The sequence below is a fragment of the Corvus moneduloides genome, chromosome 12 (genome assembly GCF_009650955.1).
Source record: "Corvus moneduloides isolate bCorMon1 chromosome 12, bCorMon1.pri, whole genome shotgun sequence".
Lineage (NCBI taxonomy): Eukaryota > Metazoa > Chordata > Aves > Passeriformes > Corvidae > Corvus > Corvus moneduloides.
Window position 1 is genome coordinate 14,633 of NC_045487.1, and position 18,028 is coordinate 32,660.

At 43.3% G+C, this 18,028-nt stretch overlaps 2 protein-coding genes and 1 long non-coding RNA gene across 8 annotated transcripts in view; 1 reads left to right on the top strand and 2 right to left on the bottom strand.

Annotated features, from left to right (window-relative positions):
* Positions 1–13,583, bottom strand: part of LOC116449729 (carbohydrate sulfotransferase 5-like) — a 28,106-nt gene extending 14,523 nt beyond the window's left edge. For 2 of the 5 annotated variants that reach the window (XM_032121494.1, XM_032121495.1), the window contains exon 1: positions 1,069–9,682. In XM_032121494.1, coding sequence (XP_031977385.1) covers positions 2,173–3,465 — 1,293 coding nt within the window. In that variant the 5' untranslated portion in view covers positions 3,466–9,682 and the 3' untranslated portion in view covers positions 1,069–2,172. Of the gene's footprint in view, positions 1–1,068; positions 9,683–9,954; positions 10,137–11,804; positions 12,270–13,478 lie in introns of those variants that run through there. The other 3 variants (XM_032121499.1, XM_032121497.1, XM_032121498.1) reach the window with 3 other exon arrangements.
* On the top strand, positions 10,154–16,083 carry LOC116449733. Its single transcript, XR_004242515.1, has 4 exons — positions 10,154–10,499; positions 12,263–12,365; positions 13,577–13,711; positions 14,801–16,083. It is a non-coding gene; the product is annotated as an uncharacterized LOC116449733 (long non-coding RNA).
* TMEM231 (transmembrane protein 231) lies at positions 12,587–17,849 on the bottom strand. Of its 2 annotated transcripts, XM_032121500.1 has the most exons (7): positions 17,651–17,849; positions 17,405–17,574; positions 16,240–16,368; positions 14,750–14,893; positions 14,373–14,454; positions 14,137–14,242; positions 12,587–13,309 (listed from the first exon to the last, which is right to left on the bottom strand). In XM_032121500.1, exons 1-7 carry the CDS (start codon positions 17,790–17,792, stop codon positions 13,120–13,122), a joined length of 963 nt encoding a protein of 320 aa, XP_031977391.1. In that variant the 5' UTR covers positions 17,793–17,849; the 3' UTR covers positions 12,587–13,119. The 2 variants fall into 2 exon arrangements, with proteins under 2 accessions (XP_031977391.1, XP_031977392.1); XM_032121501.1 differs by lacking the exon at positions 16,240–16,368 and having other exon boundaries at positions 12,596–13,309.
* Between the last annotated feature and the right edge of the window lie 179 nt (positions 17,850–18,028).

Consider the following 18,028-nt stretch of genomic DNA (forward strand, 5'->3'; position numbering starts at 1 on the left):
TTTTTCTCCTGCTCTGGAGCTGAGAAACTCCTTGAGCGGAGCAGCAGTGGGAGCAGGGAGCCACAGGCTGCACATCACAGCTCTGCAGGCACTTTTAATCCACCTCTCTGCATGTTCATGGAAGATGGCACAGGAAATCTCTCAGCCCCAAAGCATCTCCCCAGCTCTGCACACCCAGGACAAACCCGAGGTGAATGATCCCCTCTAAGCTCCTTCCAGAGCCATTCCAGCAGCAATCAGAGGCAGCAGTTCCTAGAGAAACGGCTCCTATCTAATTTAGGAGCCTTCCCTTGGGGAGGAGACATCCATTTCCCCTTCTACCTGTCATTCTTCTTCATTTATGGACTCAATAAGGCAGGAAATCTGGCAGGCTTGAAGTAAAAAACGAGCTGTTCACAGGAAAGAAAGCCTCAGTGGGTAAAAAAAAACAAACCCCAAACTGTTGGAATCAAGATGCAGTTAATAGGAGCAAAAATAAATAGAAACAGACTCTAAATGTAAATGAACATTACATCACCACTGGCATTTCAGCTCCTTTTCAAATACAGAAATAGCAGCAGATTTAACTTGCAGAAAGTTGCTGTGTTCACACAGCCAGAGCTGCTTCAGGGGCACAGCCCTGAACCTTCTGCTCCCCAAAACAACTCAAGACTCGAGAAAAGAGAAACAGGGATCAGGCAGTGGGGGGAAATCCCAACTTCCCGGTCAAAAGAGGTTAAGACAAATACAATTCCATCCCTTAACCCTGCGGAGATGGGATCTGTTGGCGTTTGCCAGCCGAGCCAGCGACTGCACCGCGCCGCGTGCCCCAGCACGGCTCCAGACAGACCCTTCCACCCGCTCCCGAACGGCACTGCCGCCTGCATGGCTCCATCCGTAGGCAACCCCCGCTACTCGGTGCTTCTGCCGCGGACCCCGCCAGCCCGGCCGCCCCCTACAGGCACCGTCGACCCCCTCGGCGCTTTCCCTGGACGCGCCACCTCGCCAGCGTTCCCCGCTCACCGTTAGCTAGCGGTACCAGCGTGAGGCAGCGCACAGCCACGGAAAGCGCCACGGCGGGTTTCTTACCTGGAGTTCCGAATTGTAGTCAGCAGCTGGCACCAGCGACGTCTCAAACCCAAGTCATCCCGTATGCGCTACGTTCTTAGCGGCAGGACCCCGCTACCCGTAACAGCCCCAAGCTGCGTGCCCATCCCCCGGCCCCGCACGCGCAAGTGCAGTTTTTGAGCGTCACCGATCCCGCAGTGCTTTCTTGGACGCAAATACCGAATGTTCACTGTACGCGAGCACCTGTCTCTGCTATCAAAGCTGGTTGAACTGATCGCTTCCATGCAGCAGTATAATCGATACGCAAATTTTCAAGGCATCCTAAATTTCTCAGTGATCTTCACAAACAATTTGTAGTTCTGGAGAGAGAGGATAACGGTATGGATTGCGCTGCAGGAGCAGGTGTGCACTTATTCTGTGTCACAGTATTGGAACACAATAGGGACAGCATCAAAACGTTATTTCCAAAGTGATTCCACCGAAAGTTTCTTCATATTCTTCGGATTTTGCACTCCAAGCAAACATCACATTCAAGTACCCGATTGTATATGTTGCCACTCCAAGGAAACCACTACGAAATCTATCAATAAATGAAGTTCCCGTTTAAGCCTTTTACAACACAGCTGCTGCAGCTGCCCCACCTTTTGGAAAACTTTTATGTTAAAACTGTAAACATCAAAAGAAGTCTGAAAAAAAAATACACACCTGCAGAACAACTTTAAAGAAAAAGAAGAAAGTCAAGTGAAGGAATTTAGTATCTACTTTGTTCCATATATACAAATAAAGAATTATGATTCTTAAATAATTAAAGCATGAAAAAAAGAAGTGAACTGTTATCAATAAACAAAGACATATTTGAAAATCCATCTTTTAATAGAAAGTGCTTAAATTATATTCATAAAACAAAGCTGTGAGCAGCACATTTACAGGCTGACAAGTATCTTGCTGTCTTTTCTTTTTATCTAAAAAACTCAGGAAAAAACCTTCCTACATTAACAGAAAAAGAGTAGATGAAAAGATAGTTGAAGTCATCAGCCAAGGATTTTCCATCTACTGTATGCTGCACAGTAGAGAAATTTTCAAACATCTACCCTGTCCCACCTCCCCAGATCTCTCAAAAATGTCTCAGTGCTTTGGATTAAACGATGACCAACTGAATTGATTTTGCCGTCTTGGCAACACCAAATCCAATGTCAGATCTCTTTGTTCTTTTTCTGAATCCACCAGCTGATAACCAAGAATGTTTATAGCACCTTTGCAAACTTCCTGTATTTTCTTAACTTTCTGAAAGGAAAGAACATTTCTCCAGGCCTGTGAAACACTAACTGCATCTCGAGATGTTATTTTGAAGGCTTCTTTTTTTTTTCCTGGTCCCTGTCCATGTGTGATATTATAGATCCAGCTTTTGAGCCGGGGAGTCAAACTAAGATCTGCGAACTTATACATTTCTGAGATTTCTGATAATGGATCTCTTACCAGGTCTTCAAAACGGACCATTAAATAGCGATCTTTCAGAAAATTAGGTGGTTTAAGAGTAGCCGTTTCATAAATCTGAACGTGACTTCTACAAACCTCTTGCATTACTTTGTATTTGCTGTCTTCCACTTTAGTGCCATTGGTACTCAAGACGATTCCATTGTCACGGGCTAATGCTTTGACTGATTGTTCCCGTGACTTAACGACTGCCCTGGGGTCACGGACCAGGTGAATAATTTTGAGATTCAGGGATGGATCAGTGAGAAGGGGGTATAAGACCTTCAAGTCAAAGAATCGAACTTCCTTGATGACAACGTGGCTGTAAGTTTTACAGGCTTCCTCCACCTTGCTGAATGGATACCGTCCACAAAGAGTCTTGCATGCCATTTCACTCATTATGTCAGTACGTTGAAAAGAGTCACAAGCAGGAGCTGAACACAGAGCCCGACTCGCTGCCCACTGGAAAAGATCAGATAGGTTTCTTTTCCAAGGCATGTAAGCATCAAACACAGACATGTCACACAGAAAGACCGACCTGACTAAGTCCCGCACTGCCATGTGTAAGACTTTGGCGCTGTTCTGGTACATTGTAACCCACACGTGCCATGCAGGTTCCATCAGGTAGAAGACGCTGGGATGCTGGCTGAAAAGTTGACCGACAAAAGAAGATCCTGACCGCCAAGAGGAGAGAATAAGTATGTGGACTTGTGATGGTTTTTCCTCAGACTGAGGCATGAAGCTACTATACCGGGCATACATGAAGAGTAAGAATCCAGTCTGAACTGTAACAAAAATTATAACAATTGTGCTAGGAATCCGAATCCTTGCCATTCTCACCGAGGAAGGGCAACGAGAAAAGCTGAAAAAGAGAAGGGAAATGCCAGTGAACCATTGCTCCTGGGCACAATAACGATAAAACTCACACAATACAAACTCTTGCATTAGTAAAACGTTTCTTCAAACGCGCATGTATGTATGTGGCACTAACTGCTTCTTTAATCAGTTGCACTGGGGGGTGATCACTGCAAGTGACAGCTCTTGGAAACTGAAAGGAACTAATGTGTAACAGTAAGATTACTGCAGAAATAAGCAAATAAGCAAATGTTCAATGTTGAAGAAAACCTTGGGTTGGATTAAAACAAACAAACAAACAAACAAACTACAAAGTACACAAGGCCCTCAACTTGAATACTGGTAAATATTGCCCCAAAAAAAGAAAAAAAATCTGTCTGAATCGCTCAACTGTATTTCAGTTTCAATTCAACATTATAAGGATTTCTATCCCCTAAAAAGAGTGGATGCGAACATCAATAACCATGGGTGCTGAAATAAAAATAATCTTATCTAACGTGAGCGCTGTACCCTACAGCAGCAGTAGGGTGCTATACCAATTGGTGCTTGTCCACAACCTTCTGTTTTCCAAACTACAGAAGGCAGAAGATGGATGATAGCTCACAACCTGAAGCCACACCTGGCCACAGACGATAAAATGAAAAAGCAGCTGACACATGTATTTGGTCTGGAGTGCGTACATCCTAAGACTGAATACCCTGAGTTCGCATTTAAGGAATTACCAGTTTGGGAGTTAGATTTGTCTGCATATAACTCCTAGAAAATCTTAGGCATGTCAAACCCCAGTAGATTTCTATTTTACTTTGCAGTCAAAGTTCAAGACACATGCATTCCTCATGGCTTTTTACTAGAGATTTTTGGCACCTACCCTTCTGTGGTCTCACTTGTCCAGATTCCACTCGTAAGCAGTCAGTATATGTTAGCAGGCAAGGTTTTAGCAAAGTAAGACTCCTCCCATACGCAGATAATCGCAAAAGTTCTATGTACACGTATTTGCTATCTAGCTGATTTACAATTCGAAATTACAATTTTTTCATGTTACGGTGAAAGATACATTTTTCAACACACTCTGAACTCTTGAAAGAAAACCAAGCAGACTAGGGAACATAGATACACACTCATTTGACATCATAAATTGAATTAAATGATCACTCATTACAAAACCTTTATGTACACTGCATATTAAAATGTGAAACTCTGCTTCAAAATTCTGTGGCAGCAAAAGTATACAAGAGTTCAACAAATAATTACATTGATTTAAAGTAAGTAATGGAAGAAAAGCCTTCCAAGGACTATTAAAGGCAAAAATGAGGCTACAGCCCACGGCTGTGGATCGCCTTTGGTATATGCCTGTATTGCGGTGTCACACTAGGAGAAATAAGGCTCACTGTATTACTTAACTTTTTTCCTAGCAGTCCACTACTTGCTACTGTCAGGCACGAGAACAGATAGATAAATCCTTAGTTTAATTCAGCTTGGCCGTTCTTCATAGATAAAATCTGCCTTGTTCAAATAGTGATTTTTTGCATATTTCATCTCCAGAAGCATCTATAAGTTTCTCTATGCTGTGAGGATCGCCAGCAATCCAGAAGCCTGCATTGACACTTCGCCAAACAGAGGGGATGAAAGAATCTAAGATGAAGTCAAAGTACAGTTGCATTTGCTAATTGAAAGATTTTTCCTGAAACAGACTATATTCCTGAAAGTCAGCTAGACATAACTATCTCAGATCTTTTTCTTGAGTGCAAGTTGCAAGTAATTATCTACACTAAGACTGTATACTGCAGCTCCTCACAGTCTCACCCATTATGTAGCTTTTAGAGACTCAATTATGCTTTCTAAAGAATGAATGTGTTTCTACTCAACTGTTGCTCCACTCTAATCCTGCTGCAGAACTGCAACACTAACTGCTCTTTAGATGTTATTAGCAGGCTGGGGGGGACTGAGGAATAAAAACCAAAAGCTGTTTTTTTAAATTCACTTCTGCCTTGACTGTCTCTCGGACCTCTCCTCACTCCAGTTCCCACCCAAATACTGTCGCAGATGATGCTGTGCCAATGAAAAAACAGATAACGTGAGTATTAGTCCACAATACACGTCTGAATGAATCAGACTCAAGCACTACAAATAACATCAAATGACTGTAGCCGAAGTATTTCCCTACACTTCAATATGATAAAAACTGCAAGAAAAAGTGTGATATCAGAGTAAAACACTAAGTAGATACCCGTTTTCTATATTTAAGATTAATTTTCTACCCTTTTGGAAAAGTTGAAGTGTTTCTAAGGAAAAAATATACACATGTAGATACCACCAAAGAAAAAGTATAATTACGCAACAAAATATAGCATCTGTAAAAGTATTCTCTAGTATGCATAAGGCCAAATACACCACTTTCTCTGTAAACAGTGCCTTTTATTTATGCACTTCTCATGTTGGGCATGTATAATTCTATTTTCATGTAAACAACCCTTTACCATTTGCAATTGCATTCTGCAGTTAAGGTGATTTCAGCCCAGGTTAAACTTGCATTCCCTTAAAGTACAATTTTTTTCAGCCGAACAAGCTCTTTCATGATTTTTGACAAACTTTAGCTGAGACAGAAAGCAGCTGTTGAATAGCCTGTAGAATAATCTTCTCATGAAGTTGCTGAAGATCTATATATGTATACACATATACACATATTTATAAATCTGCTGAATAGATTACATTATATCATTGCCTTAGCTGTGGACTTGGCATTGTTGGATTAACAGTTGGACTTCATGACCTTAAAGGTCTTTTCCAACCTAAATGATTCTACAATTCCAAATGTGAGGGACAGGATCTTGCGAGACAGCCTACCTCTGATCCTCTATTTATTCCATTGCAGGACTCACCAGATGGTGCTGTTAGGCAAGCTCGCTCTTTCAGCACAGAAAGGCAGTATGCCAAAACTGCACACTGAAACTGCACACTGAAACACTAGTCTGTGACTTGCTTTGCATTGCCTCGCCTCTTTCTGCTAGTGCCCACCTCCTCCACCAACAGCTCAGGGGCACCAACTACCCACCCCAAGATCCCCTCAGGAGAGCAAAATTGGGGTTTGTTACACCTCCTTTTTTCCTGCTTTGCTCCACAAAACTGCTTCCTCGTAGCTGCACCTACCTGACTATAGCAGGCCTGCTAACCACAAACATGGGGGGAAAGGGAGAAGCAGCAGAGGGGCCAGATGTTCTAGCGTTACTGCCACTTCAGCTGTCATCTCAGTGACAAAACTCTTGAAAGCACCTCCTCGTTGACTCATGCAATAGGACTGACCCCAAGTGGCAAGGGAGCGACAACAAGCAGAAAATCAGGCTGTAACAGGCATCCAGTTGCAGCAGCCAGCACTCTAACACCTCTCACATCTCTCAGCTGAAACTCATGTCGTATGGCAACACTCGGTGGCATCACAATACCTGCTTTTGTAAATAATGAATACTCCTCAGCATAAATTATTTTACTAACAGTTACACTGTTACTCCTTTTCTGTGACAGTAGTATTACTTCTTTTGCGATACCATTTCTTCAAGGAGAGCTCTGGTAAAGAGAATAATCAGAAGTCTCTCAAATTCTTCAGGCACAATCATCTCTTCACAGGGCAATGCAAATGTTCAAAATGTGATCTGAAAAGCATCTGCATACGTGGTTTAGTTGACAGCCCTGAATCAAGCTCTGTAACTGGGCTCCCCATGCTAACAGCTAATAATGGAAACAACATCCTAGACTAGATGAACCCTGGGACAGTTCCAGAATAACTATTCTCACATATCATCCAAAGGAAATTAATTATACAAACTGGTCAACAGAGCAACCATTTTCTTCACAACTTAAAACTGTCTCTGATAGACTGGTGAGCTGCAGGGCCACTAGTATCTGCCATTGCTTGCCAAGAAACTAGATATGTAACGGAAAGCTATCCAGTTTTACCAAGCAGGGTAAAAATACAGTCGGTGGTAGTATTGGTCCCAAAAAAATCTCTTTTCTAAGGAGAGCACTTTTCAGACCCAGAAAGGGTCTGAAAAAGAAAGAAAGAAATTGTCCAATGGATGATCATTTAGCTCTCGCTCCCAGGGACTTTTATTCATTTGTTACATAAGACATTGGAATCAGGTAATCAGATCTTTTCAGGTCAGCTCTGAAAGAAGTACAGTTTCTTAGTAGCTTCCTTTGAGCACAGAATTCAGCCCGAAGAGACTTAATAAAGTAGTAAAAACTAACTTTATAGCTAAAAAAAGCCTTCTATTAAACTGCTCATTTTTTTCTGGGATACTAAAAAGACTGTAGAAGGACAGAAAGAGTGCCTCATAATTAGAGCCATCAAGAAACACACTCTCTCTTTGAGCTTTTGACAAAAGGCTGGGATGAAAGACTCCCTTAGAACAAACAAGTCTGGGTCTGTTGTGGGAAGACTGAAAAACCAGGCTGGATTAGAGCAAAAACATTTGAGTGAAGTATTACAAATACCTGCTTCCCTATCATGACTTCTGAGCAACCGAATCTTAGCTGTCTCTGTCAAAGTCTTCCCTGGCCATGTTTTGTCCAGCAAAATTTCCAGCACACTTTCATTTCCAACAGTCTATGAAGCATTTTTAAAGTCAAAGAACTTACAGATTACACAGAAATTACTTCAACTTCAAATAACATACTCAATTGTGGGTCCCTTCCAACTCAGCATATTCTGTGATTCTGTTGATTTCCCAGACTGATCTCTTCCACTGAAAAATTAATACCTAATGGCGCATTATGTGCTTAACCTTTTGTTACCCAAAAATGATTGTCCTGTATGCTGACCTTTCAGAGCAATCATACGAGATGAATATAAGTACCACTTATGTACTTAAAATTCACCAAATGCAGCAGTACTGACTGTAAAAAGAGTGATAATGGTAAATATCATCATGCATTTTAAAGAATTAATAGGGAAATGTTTGTTCATGGCATGATAAATAGAGCAAAGACCACCTGAAGGTCTACTTTTCCTTGTGGCGTTTACTCACTGCATACTTCACCTATAAGACATTGCACCGGTGCAATCACCACCAAAACGGCTTCTATGAGCTAACATTAGAAACATAGTTTGCTACTCAAAAAAGTGAAATGTTGGAACATGACAAAGCTGGTCAAAGAATAACACACAATAATATTACTAGTAATTCTTGCAGTAAATTACCCCGCCGACAAAACATCACTTTCCAGTATTCTTCTGCAGCTAGAATCACACACCTTCATAAAGCAAAAGCTTACTATATCAACGACAATATGCAGATTGGTATTCGAATGGGAAAAGAAAAAGTTTGTTTGGAGGGTGCCTTCTATAATCTGGTAGTTTCTAAAAGAAAGTCTTTCCAATACTAAATAGTTGAAACTGATAAGCCTGCCTAATTACTTTTTAATAGAATAGTGAAACTGCAACTAAAATAATAAAATACAGTAAATGTAATGTAGTAATTCTGAATTATAACATTATATTAGCATTTCAGGTGATACTGCTAATTTAGCTTTTGGAAATACACTTCTTTTTACAATCTAGTGGAAAATGAGATTTGAAGAGTTGTTTCCAGGAAATCATCAGACTTCAACACTTTATAATACAATGAAACATACCATAAATTTAATTACATGTTCACCGAAGTTCTTTTTCTAAAAGATACTGTTTCCTTTAGGAGATTTTTAATTTTTTTTTTTTTTTGAGTTAGATACAGTTGTCCAGCCTAAGCACATGGCAGTGTCAAAGCATAGCCCTCCAACACCTATTTATCCATGCACTGCAGCTGAAGATCACGGAGTGTTTTCAGCTACTAGAATGACCGGTGTTCAAGAAATGAGGTCTGCTTCGTTGCAATTTTTGTTACGAATTTTTACTATGGCAAAACTGGGGTGACAAAGAGATATCCGCAGTGACTGAACGCTATTCACTCACAGGACACTCTGTCTGCACCGGTACAATAGCGTCCTCAAATTCAAACAGTCCGAGGACGACCGGGTTGAGGTGTGTGTGCCCTATGCGCCTCACCGAAGCAACTGCTGCAACTAAGAAATAATGACAAATGCTTCAGACCAGCATGTCACCTTCAGCTAGAAAGAGAGGCAGGACACAAAAGAAAAATGGAAAGGGATTTCCTGAAATGATAGGAAGGTTTCTCCAAAGCACCTTATTTCACTATCTAACTCCAGCAAAAGAAACCACCTCAACCTGAATCAGCCATGTTCTCTAGGGAAAAGGAAGGAAAAACAAAAAGAGAGAGGGGGGGAAAAGAAAAAAAAAAAAAAAAAGGGTGGGGGTGGGGGAGGGAGAAGAAGAAGAAGAAGAAAAAAAAAGAGGCTGATTTTCGACAGCTTTGCCTCTGTCGGTGCGACAGCGGCTCCGCCGCAACTGGTATTACCGCTACTCCGCCGCCACAAGCAGGGGCGTGCGTGACCGGCTCAAAAACATCCCCTTTAAAGCACCGTTGTTTGAGACCGGAAAAAAAAGGTCTGACCGGAAAAAAAAAGTCTGACCGGGACTTCCAGTCCTGTAGAATAACGGCACCCCCACCCGGACCAGCCTGCCCGTACCTTCTCGCCGCCTCCTGCCACCGCCGCGGCTCCGAGCTGTCGACAGAGACAATGAGCCGCTTTCAGACGTGGCCGGAGCAGCGGGAGGAGCCCAGGAAGAAGCCGATCCGCCCCCCTCCCCGAGCATCCCCGGGCAAAGGCGCAGCCTGGCAGAGGCGGTCCGCTCGCCTGCCCCGCCCACCACCGGCCACCTAGCGCCCGACCGTTCGAGTGGGACCGGCCCGGCGCGGCGGTGACCCCGCCCCGCAGCCAGCCAGGAGCATCCTGCAAGCGCCCGGCCCGTACGGTTCCAGCTGGCTCGCCGAAGCCGGCTCGTGGCAGCACCGCCTGGCCGCCGCAGCAGCTAGCGGTCCCGCGGCCTCTCCTCCGCGGGGTCACGCGTGCCTCGGGCCTTCCTGTGGCAGCAGCCCCCTCCTCCCGGCCTCCTCCTCCTCCCTCCACCTCGGCCCAGCACCCCCACGCGCACAGAGCTCGGCGCGGCCGCGTCCCGCTCGCCTCCTGCGAGTACAACCGGAGGATAATGCCCCCTGCAAACTGGCTGCTTGGTGAGTTAACAAGCAACGAGGTGGTCTCTTTTATCCTAGTTCCACCTCTTAAAAGACTCCTGAAGCACGGCTCTTACACGGCCATTCCCGCATCAATTTATGCACAGGACTTTTAACTTAAAGCTGCTTTCTTTTTCCTTCTTACAGAACTTTGACTAATCCTAGCGAGCAGCCATGTCCTTCCTCAGTGAAGAGCATTTAGATTGCTCTGTCATATGTATACAGAGAAGATCTGTGTAGTAGCACTGTGGTGCATGGTAGTGGTTTTGGCTTTTTGTGTTGCTTAGCAAGCTAAAGGAAGAGTCCTTACAGATCGCTTTCTGAGAAAGGCTCTTCCTTACTAAACCTCTTTTAATGCTAATTGCAGTGGATCCTCAGGTATATATTTTTCCCGTGTAGTTCAGTTTGTTTCTTAAGCTACAAAATCTTGCCTTTTTTTCTGTTGCTTGGTTACTTACGGAAGTAGAATGTCTCTTCAAGCTTGAGAAAGGAGTCAGAACTATGAACCAAGAACCATGGTCAGTATAAAAAGCGATCCAGGAAGTGGCCACAGCAGAGGTATCACAGGGTTTTTTTTCCCTGCTGTGATAACATCTGCCTTTACGGCTCCCTTTACCCTGCATTCAGTTATTAGTGCCAGTCATGAAACACCTCTTTCAAAAGAAATAGAGGGATGGCTTCAGCTCGTACTAAACAATTACATGCCACCTGCAAGCAAATAACTCTTTTGATTGCCTCCTTTTAATGTATATAGTTCTTTGCTTGCATTACTGTAGAGGATTTTTCCAGCTTTCTTTATCTAAAGGAAAAGAGAATGTTAAGGATATTTTTCTCTGTCTTTCCTGAACTAGACCTAATCTCCAGTTCTTATTTCACGTGCATTCACTGAATTGTTGCTCTGAGCAGCATCACTTGCCTTAACTTAATGTGAAAGGCTACAACAGGAGAGAAAAGTGGGAGGGGGATTAATGGAGTCTCCCAGTACTGTGGCTTTCAAGCATTAGTCTCTTCCATGTTCCCATTGCTACCTTAAACTAAGGCTCCTGTTCAGCTTGGAGGAAGGCTCTTAGGCATTCCATTTTTGTGGGAGTAGAACATTCAAACCCTTAAACTGCGGTCCTCTGGTCTCTCCAGAGATTTCATGTCCACCTTAATGCTTGTGCAGACACATACCAAGTTCAGTCAGGGAACTGACTTGTCTGAAAATTTGATTACATATTTGGTAAAGATCATCTTCACCATAATGAACTCGCTGAATTAACTCATGCAGCCACACGAGCACCATTGCTGCAAGGGAGAGCGTACCAAATGTACATCAGCTTGAGATACTGGAGAAACAAGCTCACGGGCCCCTTCGTTCATGCTGTGTAGCGGCTCGACACACTCAAAAGCAGTAGACAGTTGCTTTGACTCTGAAGATGCAGATACGAAGGCAGTTACCAGCAGCCCTACACTGCCACATAGAGACTTCAAAGATCCAAGAGCAAACTGGAGACTTCTGGAAAAGGTAGCTCCCAACTGCCAGGATGCTGAATTCTAGAGGACGATGGCCAAAAGGTGGCATACTGCTAAGCTGCTCTTTCATATTTCATAGCTGCACCGTGTCTTAAGAGTTCAAGAGAACCAATGACAGAGTTTTTTGCAGAATTCTAGCATCTAGAATTGTGTGAAATTCTGTCCTGCTGTAACACTGCTTTGCTAAAATTAATTCTTTAGTCTAAAACTGAAAACATAATGAAAATTTTGTTGTTTTCTCTTGTAAGCTTGTCTGGCATAAAAAGTAAGCCCAGAAAGAGAAAATAAAATAATCTTCCCTACTACTGCCACCATCAAGAATGAGGGACGCAGTCTTTCAGTGCATACCAGGTGATTATAATTTTTATCTGTTCTAAGCTATTCAAGTTCTGAAAGTAATTATTTGCTTGCTTCGAAACTCTGAGGCTTCTCTGGTAGAATTTTTTGCTAGTTTTCTTTCTTTCAATAAATACAAGGATTCTCTGTTTTACTATTCACAATTCACAATTAATGGCCTGGTGCTACAGTAATAATGCCAATAGTAAATGGTTGTGCAGACTTGGCACACACTATCACCGTGGTTTCTCACATCAACCTTGAATTTATTCATCCTCCAACTTAATAATTAAATTGCCGAGTATGTATAGCCACAGTTACAGAAGTGCATCTCTGACCTTAACTCGTCCATGCATTTTTTCAGATTTCTTTTTTTTTCATTTCATAGTGCACATAAATGCATGTACAAATAATTCTTGACAGAACTCTAAGACTGCAGTGAATTGATTTACAAGAAGTGAAAACAGTTCATGTTGTTACTTTTAGCATATTATTTTCAGTTTTCAAGGTGGTTTTCGAGGCACGTTCCAGTTGCAAAAAAATAACTAGGCTCTTCTTTAACTGTCAAAAATATAAAATTTTTCGGTTCCAAAGCACATTTGTTCCTAAAGAAATTAGATGAATGAACGTGTATTTTAAAAAGGAAGAACAGAGCATACTTGGAACATACTTAAAAAATTCTGATCTTCCGAAGTAAGAAATGTATAGAGAATAAAATCAGGTAACTAGTTTTGAATTGCATTTCTATAAAGTCTTCTCAGGCATCTCTTCAGGACTGGTGCTGTTTGTAGGACACTACTGGAGATACGGGCAGAACTGGTAATACTGGAATTGTTGTCAACACCTGATTCTGGAACAAAAACATCTTAATCCTACCGAACACCCAAAGAAAGATAAGGAGGATGCTGACATACTGGATCCAGGCAAATTTAATAATTTCCCAAAATCCTGGCTGATATTTAAAGAAAGTCAAGGAGTGTTAATGAAGAAGCTTCTGGTGCTACCACTGCAAAAACTAAACTCTGAGCCACAAAAACACCTAAAAGCCTTCACCATGGTAGGTAACAAAAGCTGGAGGGAACATCTGTCCTAGAAGACATTTAGCCCAATTCTGGGTAAAGCACCTACTTTGTGCCTGAGTCATCAGGAAGTAGTTATTGTTAATATTCAGGCAGGTAAACAAATCTTGTAAGAAGTGTGATCCATACAGATTCTTCTAAATGCAGGCTCATTCTTGTCTAAGAAAAAGAGCAAAGAACTTAATGAATGAAGAATTATTTTGTTAGAAAAAAGAAAAAAAATTCCAGTCTGTCTGCACATGAACAGATGTAACCACCGCCCACTGCAGGAGTTATTATTTGGTGAGATGATCTTGCATATGGATTTCTAATGATGTGCTTTAGGTCACAGACTACAGTATCATGCTTTGCTAGTGGCATCTGTGACGGATCGGGACAGCAGGTACTGCAGAACCAAAGCAAGATGTACTACGATTATTCCCTGAGAATAGCTAAGGAACTGCCTTAAAGGCCTTTTTAGCAAAGCTGAAAAGCAACAGAGGTTCCCAGTAAAGAAAGACAAAAAGTGGTTATGCAAGCAGAACCATCTGAAGGAATGAACAAATAGGTATTTCATTAACTCCAGAACCGTAGCATTTGCTTAGCTAACAAAAAAAAAGTTTAGCAACACATCTAAGAGAAAACAGTTTGCATTTGGCCTCTATGTGGCGGAGGCTCAAATAATAGAACCCTGTCATGTCACAGTTTATGCAGTTTTCAAAGGATATAAGATAACTTCCACTGGGTAATGAACGGTGGCATTAATGATAAACGGTGTATCTGTTGCTCTTCCAGTCATCCAAACAGGGTTGGGATCTGAAAAGACTGTTGTCACTAAAGTGGAGAAAGAAAACATCCAGATTAAGGGGGGGCTTATAGGTGTTAATACAGAAGTCATATATCTCACGAAACAGCTGCCAGTATGCTAACTACTACTGTCCTGTAGCTACACATTCAGACTTACCATTTCTATCCCAATATGCCGCAATGATGTTTACTAGATCATAGTCACTTGCAAAAGGACTTGTGCCATTGACCACAGACACCTGTTACAACAAGGAGACACTTTAATTATTTCTCCAGTCTTCAAGACAGTAATTCTACTGAGTTTCTTACACAAAGTAACCATGCCCTTCAAGGAACGAACATAAACATCACACTGAACATCTTGGCACAATAACCTCTTCCCTCTTGTAGTCTAACAAGGAAACACCAGTTCCAAAGTTTTACAGTTCACTCTGTGCAGCAGTACAAATAATTAGGGTGTCACCTGCGATACTAGGCCGATTAAGAGGGTGGAGTGGGGGGGAATTGATGGGGAAGGGAAAAATGTTTCCTCACATTGTATCTGGTATCCAGTCCACAATGGTTAAGTAATTGCCTCTGGTTCAGTTTCAGGTCTCCATTCACATAGAGCTGAGACCCTGGCACAGGAGAAAAAAACTGAAGAAAAGCCATGCTCTGCATCACAAATGTTGACATTCTCTGAAATAGTGAAGACAAAAAAGGAGAATTTAGAGGGAGGAGGGGGGACACAACATACTTTTCTACTCTGTATCTACAAAGTTTTCTATGTGGATTTGATTTTTCTACGATTCCCAAATTTCAGATCATCACATTAGTCTAAACAAGCGAACACCAAATAAAAAATACAATTTTTTAAAAAAGTGAACTACCTTAGTTACTAGGTAACTAACTTTATTAACTCAACAAAGTTCCACAGGAAATGCAGTCACGTGCAGCAGTCTGTGGCTAATGACAGAACGATCTGACTAGCCATAACATGTATAAAGCAGCAAGGTGACTAAACACATTCACTGGAGACACACTTTAAAAAACTCAGCAATCAAAATCAAGGACCAAATAAAGAAGGTATTACCGTTCTTATCGACCACTCAATCTGAAGGAAAATGTCCACAATTACAGTGGAAATAAAATAAATAAATAAATAAATAAATAAATAAAATAAAAAGTGTTGTGAATATCAGAACTCCCTGTGATACTAATACCTGACCAAATACCTCAGCCCAAATTTAGGACTGTTGGGCCTTTATTCTGGGCCTCAGGCCCAGAATGTTTCCTACACCACACAGCTATGCTTGCTAAGCTTGTCCATCTGCAATCAGCAAGACTCTCTAGGAGAAACAGCCTAATCTCCCTAGGAAAACAAATTCTTGTCTGTGTGGCTGCACCCAACGCAGCTCTGTATTATTGCTCCTTTCAGATGTATCCCTGGGTTCCCTGTGCGCTGGTGTTTTTGCTTTAGGTATTGACTGCACTGCCGCAGCAGAACTGTGTTGTCTTGTCTTCCTGTAACACTTTCTTCCTCGTCCCAGTTACAGGACACGGAAGATCCTGGCAGATGATTACCGATGCTTCAAGAGCTGTTAAGCAAATCGAAGGAGTTTCAGGCTGCTGCAACAGCCTGGCTCTCCACCTCAGAAAACGAACTGGTTATGTCAAGACACAGCAGGAGGTAGGAATGCACATCCTTCTGCCTATCGCAGGACTCACAGTTATTTCCAGGTGCCACCCGCACTGATACTCACTGTTGTGCATTTCTGTCCTGTATGCTGCACTACAGCCCAAGAGAATACAGAGCTTAAAATTTTTAAAAAAAAGAATTTCTAGCAAAGCGTATGAAAATACTCAAGAGAGCTAGACTAGGAATGACACAGCAGAGGAGAAGAAAATTAAGTATTTGATAGTAAAATAAATATTTTAGATAGGAATTTCAAATGTGGAAAGTTTCTTTTCATCTTTTGTATAACCACTACTGGAATATTACAATGGGTCTGTACATCACAACAAGCAAAACTAAAAATGCTCACATAAAGCTGGTACGAAAAGAGTAGAATCAGCTGAACGCCAACTACGTGCTCCGTTGGTTGCAGTGGAAGTTCCAATTTAAAATGCAACTGATCCATTTTGCCATCTTGATTTTTGTCTTCTTCTCTAGTCTAAACAAATTTTTTTTAAAGACAGGAATTTCTGTTTAGAAACAGAAAAAAACCAGAAGTAAAACCCTGGGGGACCTCCACAACTGCAGCACGCACATACCAAGGAAGCAAATAAACTGCATAGTTAGGAATGCAATAAAAACTGCTTGACTATTTATAGACAGAAGACTAGAGACAAACAAGAAGCCTACACTGTCATCTGTTGTACAGTGTCTCATATGCCCCTCCCGGGAGGGATAGTTTACTTCAAGGTCTTTTCTGCCCTACAGCATGCCAACCGTCTCCCCTGCATGCTACAAAGCATGCCTTAGGATCTTCTGTAAGACACAGTGCAAATATATGACTGATGGTCAGGCTTGTGCCTCCTGCCACTGCAGCATGCCTCTTAATGGCCTCTGTATGCTCATTCGTGGCTGTGAGCCAAGGCTTGCTATGCTTGTGTGCCAGTGTCCAGTACTTCAGCTACTTGCAAATCTACCAGGGCTCATAACCGAGGCAAACAGAAAAATAACTGCCACTGTGGAATCCCACAAATAAAAATGACTGCAAGGCAGAGGTTATGTGCTTCTGAAGGCACATACCTGCTTCCAAATCTAGGGGCTACCTAGCAACCCCCGCAAACTTCACGGGATAAGCCATGCGGCCAGTGGAGAAGGGCACAACTAATTTGATGAAAGTAAACTGACGTGTTCACGCAAACCACCAGCGGTGCTTGTGGACATGGTTTAGTGGCAAAATCGGTAAGGTTTGGCTAATGACTGGACTTGATCTTAAGGGCCTTTCCCAATCTAAGTAATGCTACGATTCAGTAACACTGAGCGGGAGTGCAACGGGACTCGTTAAAAATCCAGCAAATCCCGATGTGAGGCACAAGGTTATACATAAAGCCGCTGCTACCTGAAGGCAGCAGTGCCTGACGGGCCACCCGCTCAAAAGCGCCATCAGCACTCGTGCCCTGAGCCGGCTACCGGTCCGCTGGCCCTACTCTGCAGCCTCGCTTCTCGCCACTGTTGCCGGGCCGCCCGGGCAAGCCTACCGACAGGAGCGGGACTCGGAGCCGGTCCTCCTGGAGCCTGTTGAACGCTGGGAACGTGCTCCACGCCAAGAAGCTGCCCGGGCCGGACCCGATGGTGGCGACGAAGAGAACCTCGTACCGGAAACGGACGGTGGGTTGCTCCAGGTACGCGCTCTGCTTCAGCCAGAAACCTGAGGGCAGAAACAGCACGAGGTTTCAGGACTGCGCCGGGCCCGGCCAAGCCCCGTGAGGTCGAGTGGCGCTCACCGTGGCTCCGGTAGGCCACCAGCAGCGGTGGCACATAGGTGAGCGCCGTGATGAGCAACAGCGCCAGTGCCGCGGCGGAGCAGAACCCAGCCCGGTAGCGCGTGTACAGCGCGGGATGCGAGAACAGATCCACGCCAGCCATGGCGAGCGGCCCTCAGCGCGGGACAGCACCGCCCCGCCACGCACTCTCACCGGTCGCCCTCACCCGCGCCTTCAGCGCCGCACTGGCGGAGCGTCGGACTGACGAGACGCCGCGCCAATCAACGCCGAGGGGACGGGCGCATCAGCCAATGAACGCGCACCGCCGCCTCCCGGCGCCGCCGGCGAGATAGCGCCTGGCAGCGGGATGGGGACAGATGGATGGGGACGCCTGCCGGG

What these genes read in the sequence shown, in the direction of transcription:
- TMEM231 (XM_032121500.1), bottom strand. Translation starts at nt 17,792, where the DNA reads ATGGCTGGCGTGGATCTGTTCTCGCATCCCGCGCTGTACACGCGCTAC. An exon ending in TCCGAGTCCCGCTCCTGTCG is followed by an intron (nt 16,369 to 17,404) that starts GTAGGCTTGCCC and finishes AAATTTGTTTAG; the next exon opens with ACTAGAGAAGAAGACAAAAA. An exon ending in TCTTTTCGTACCAGCTTTAT is followed by an intron (nt 14,894 to 16,239) that starts GTGAGCATTTTT and finishes TCACTATTTCAG; the next exon opens with AGAATGTCAACATTTGTGAT.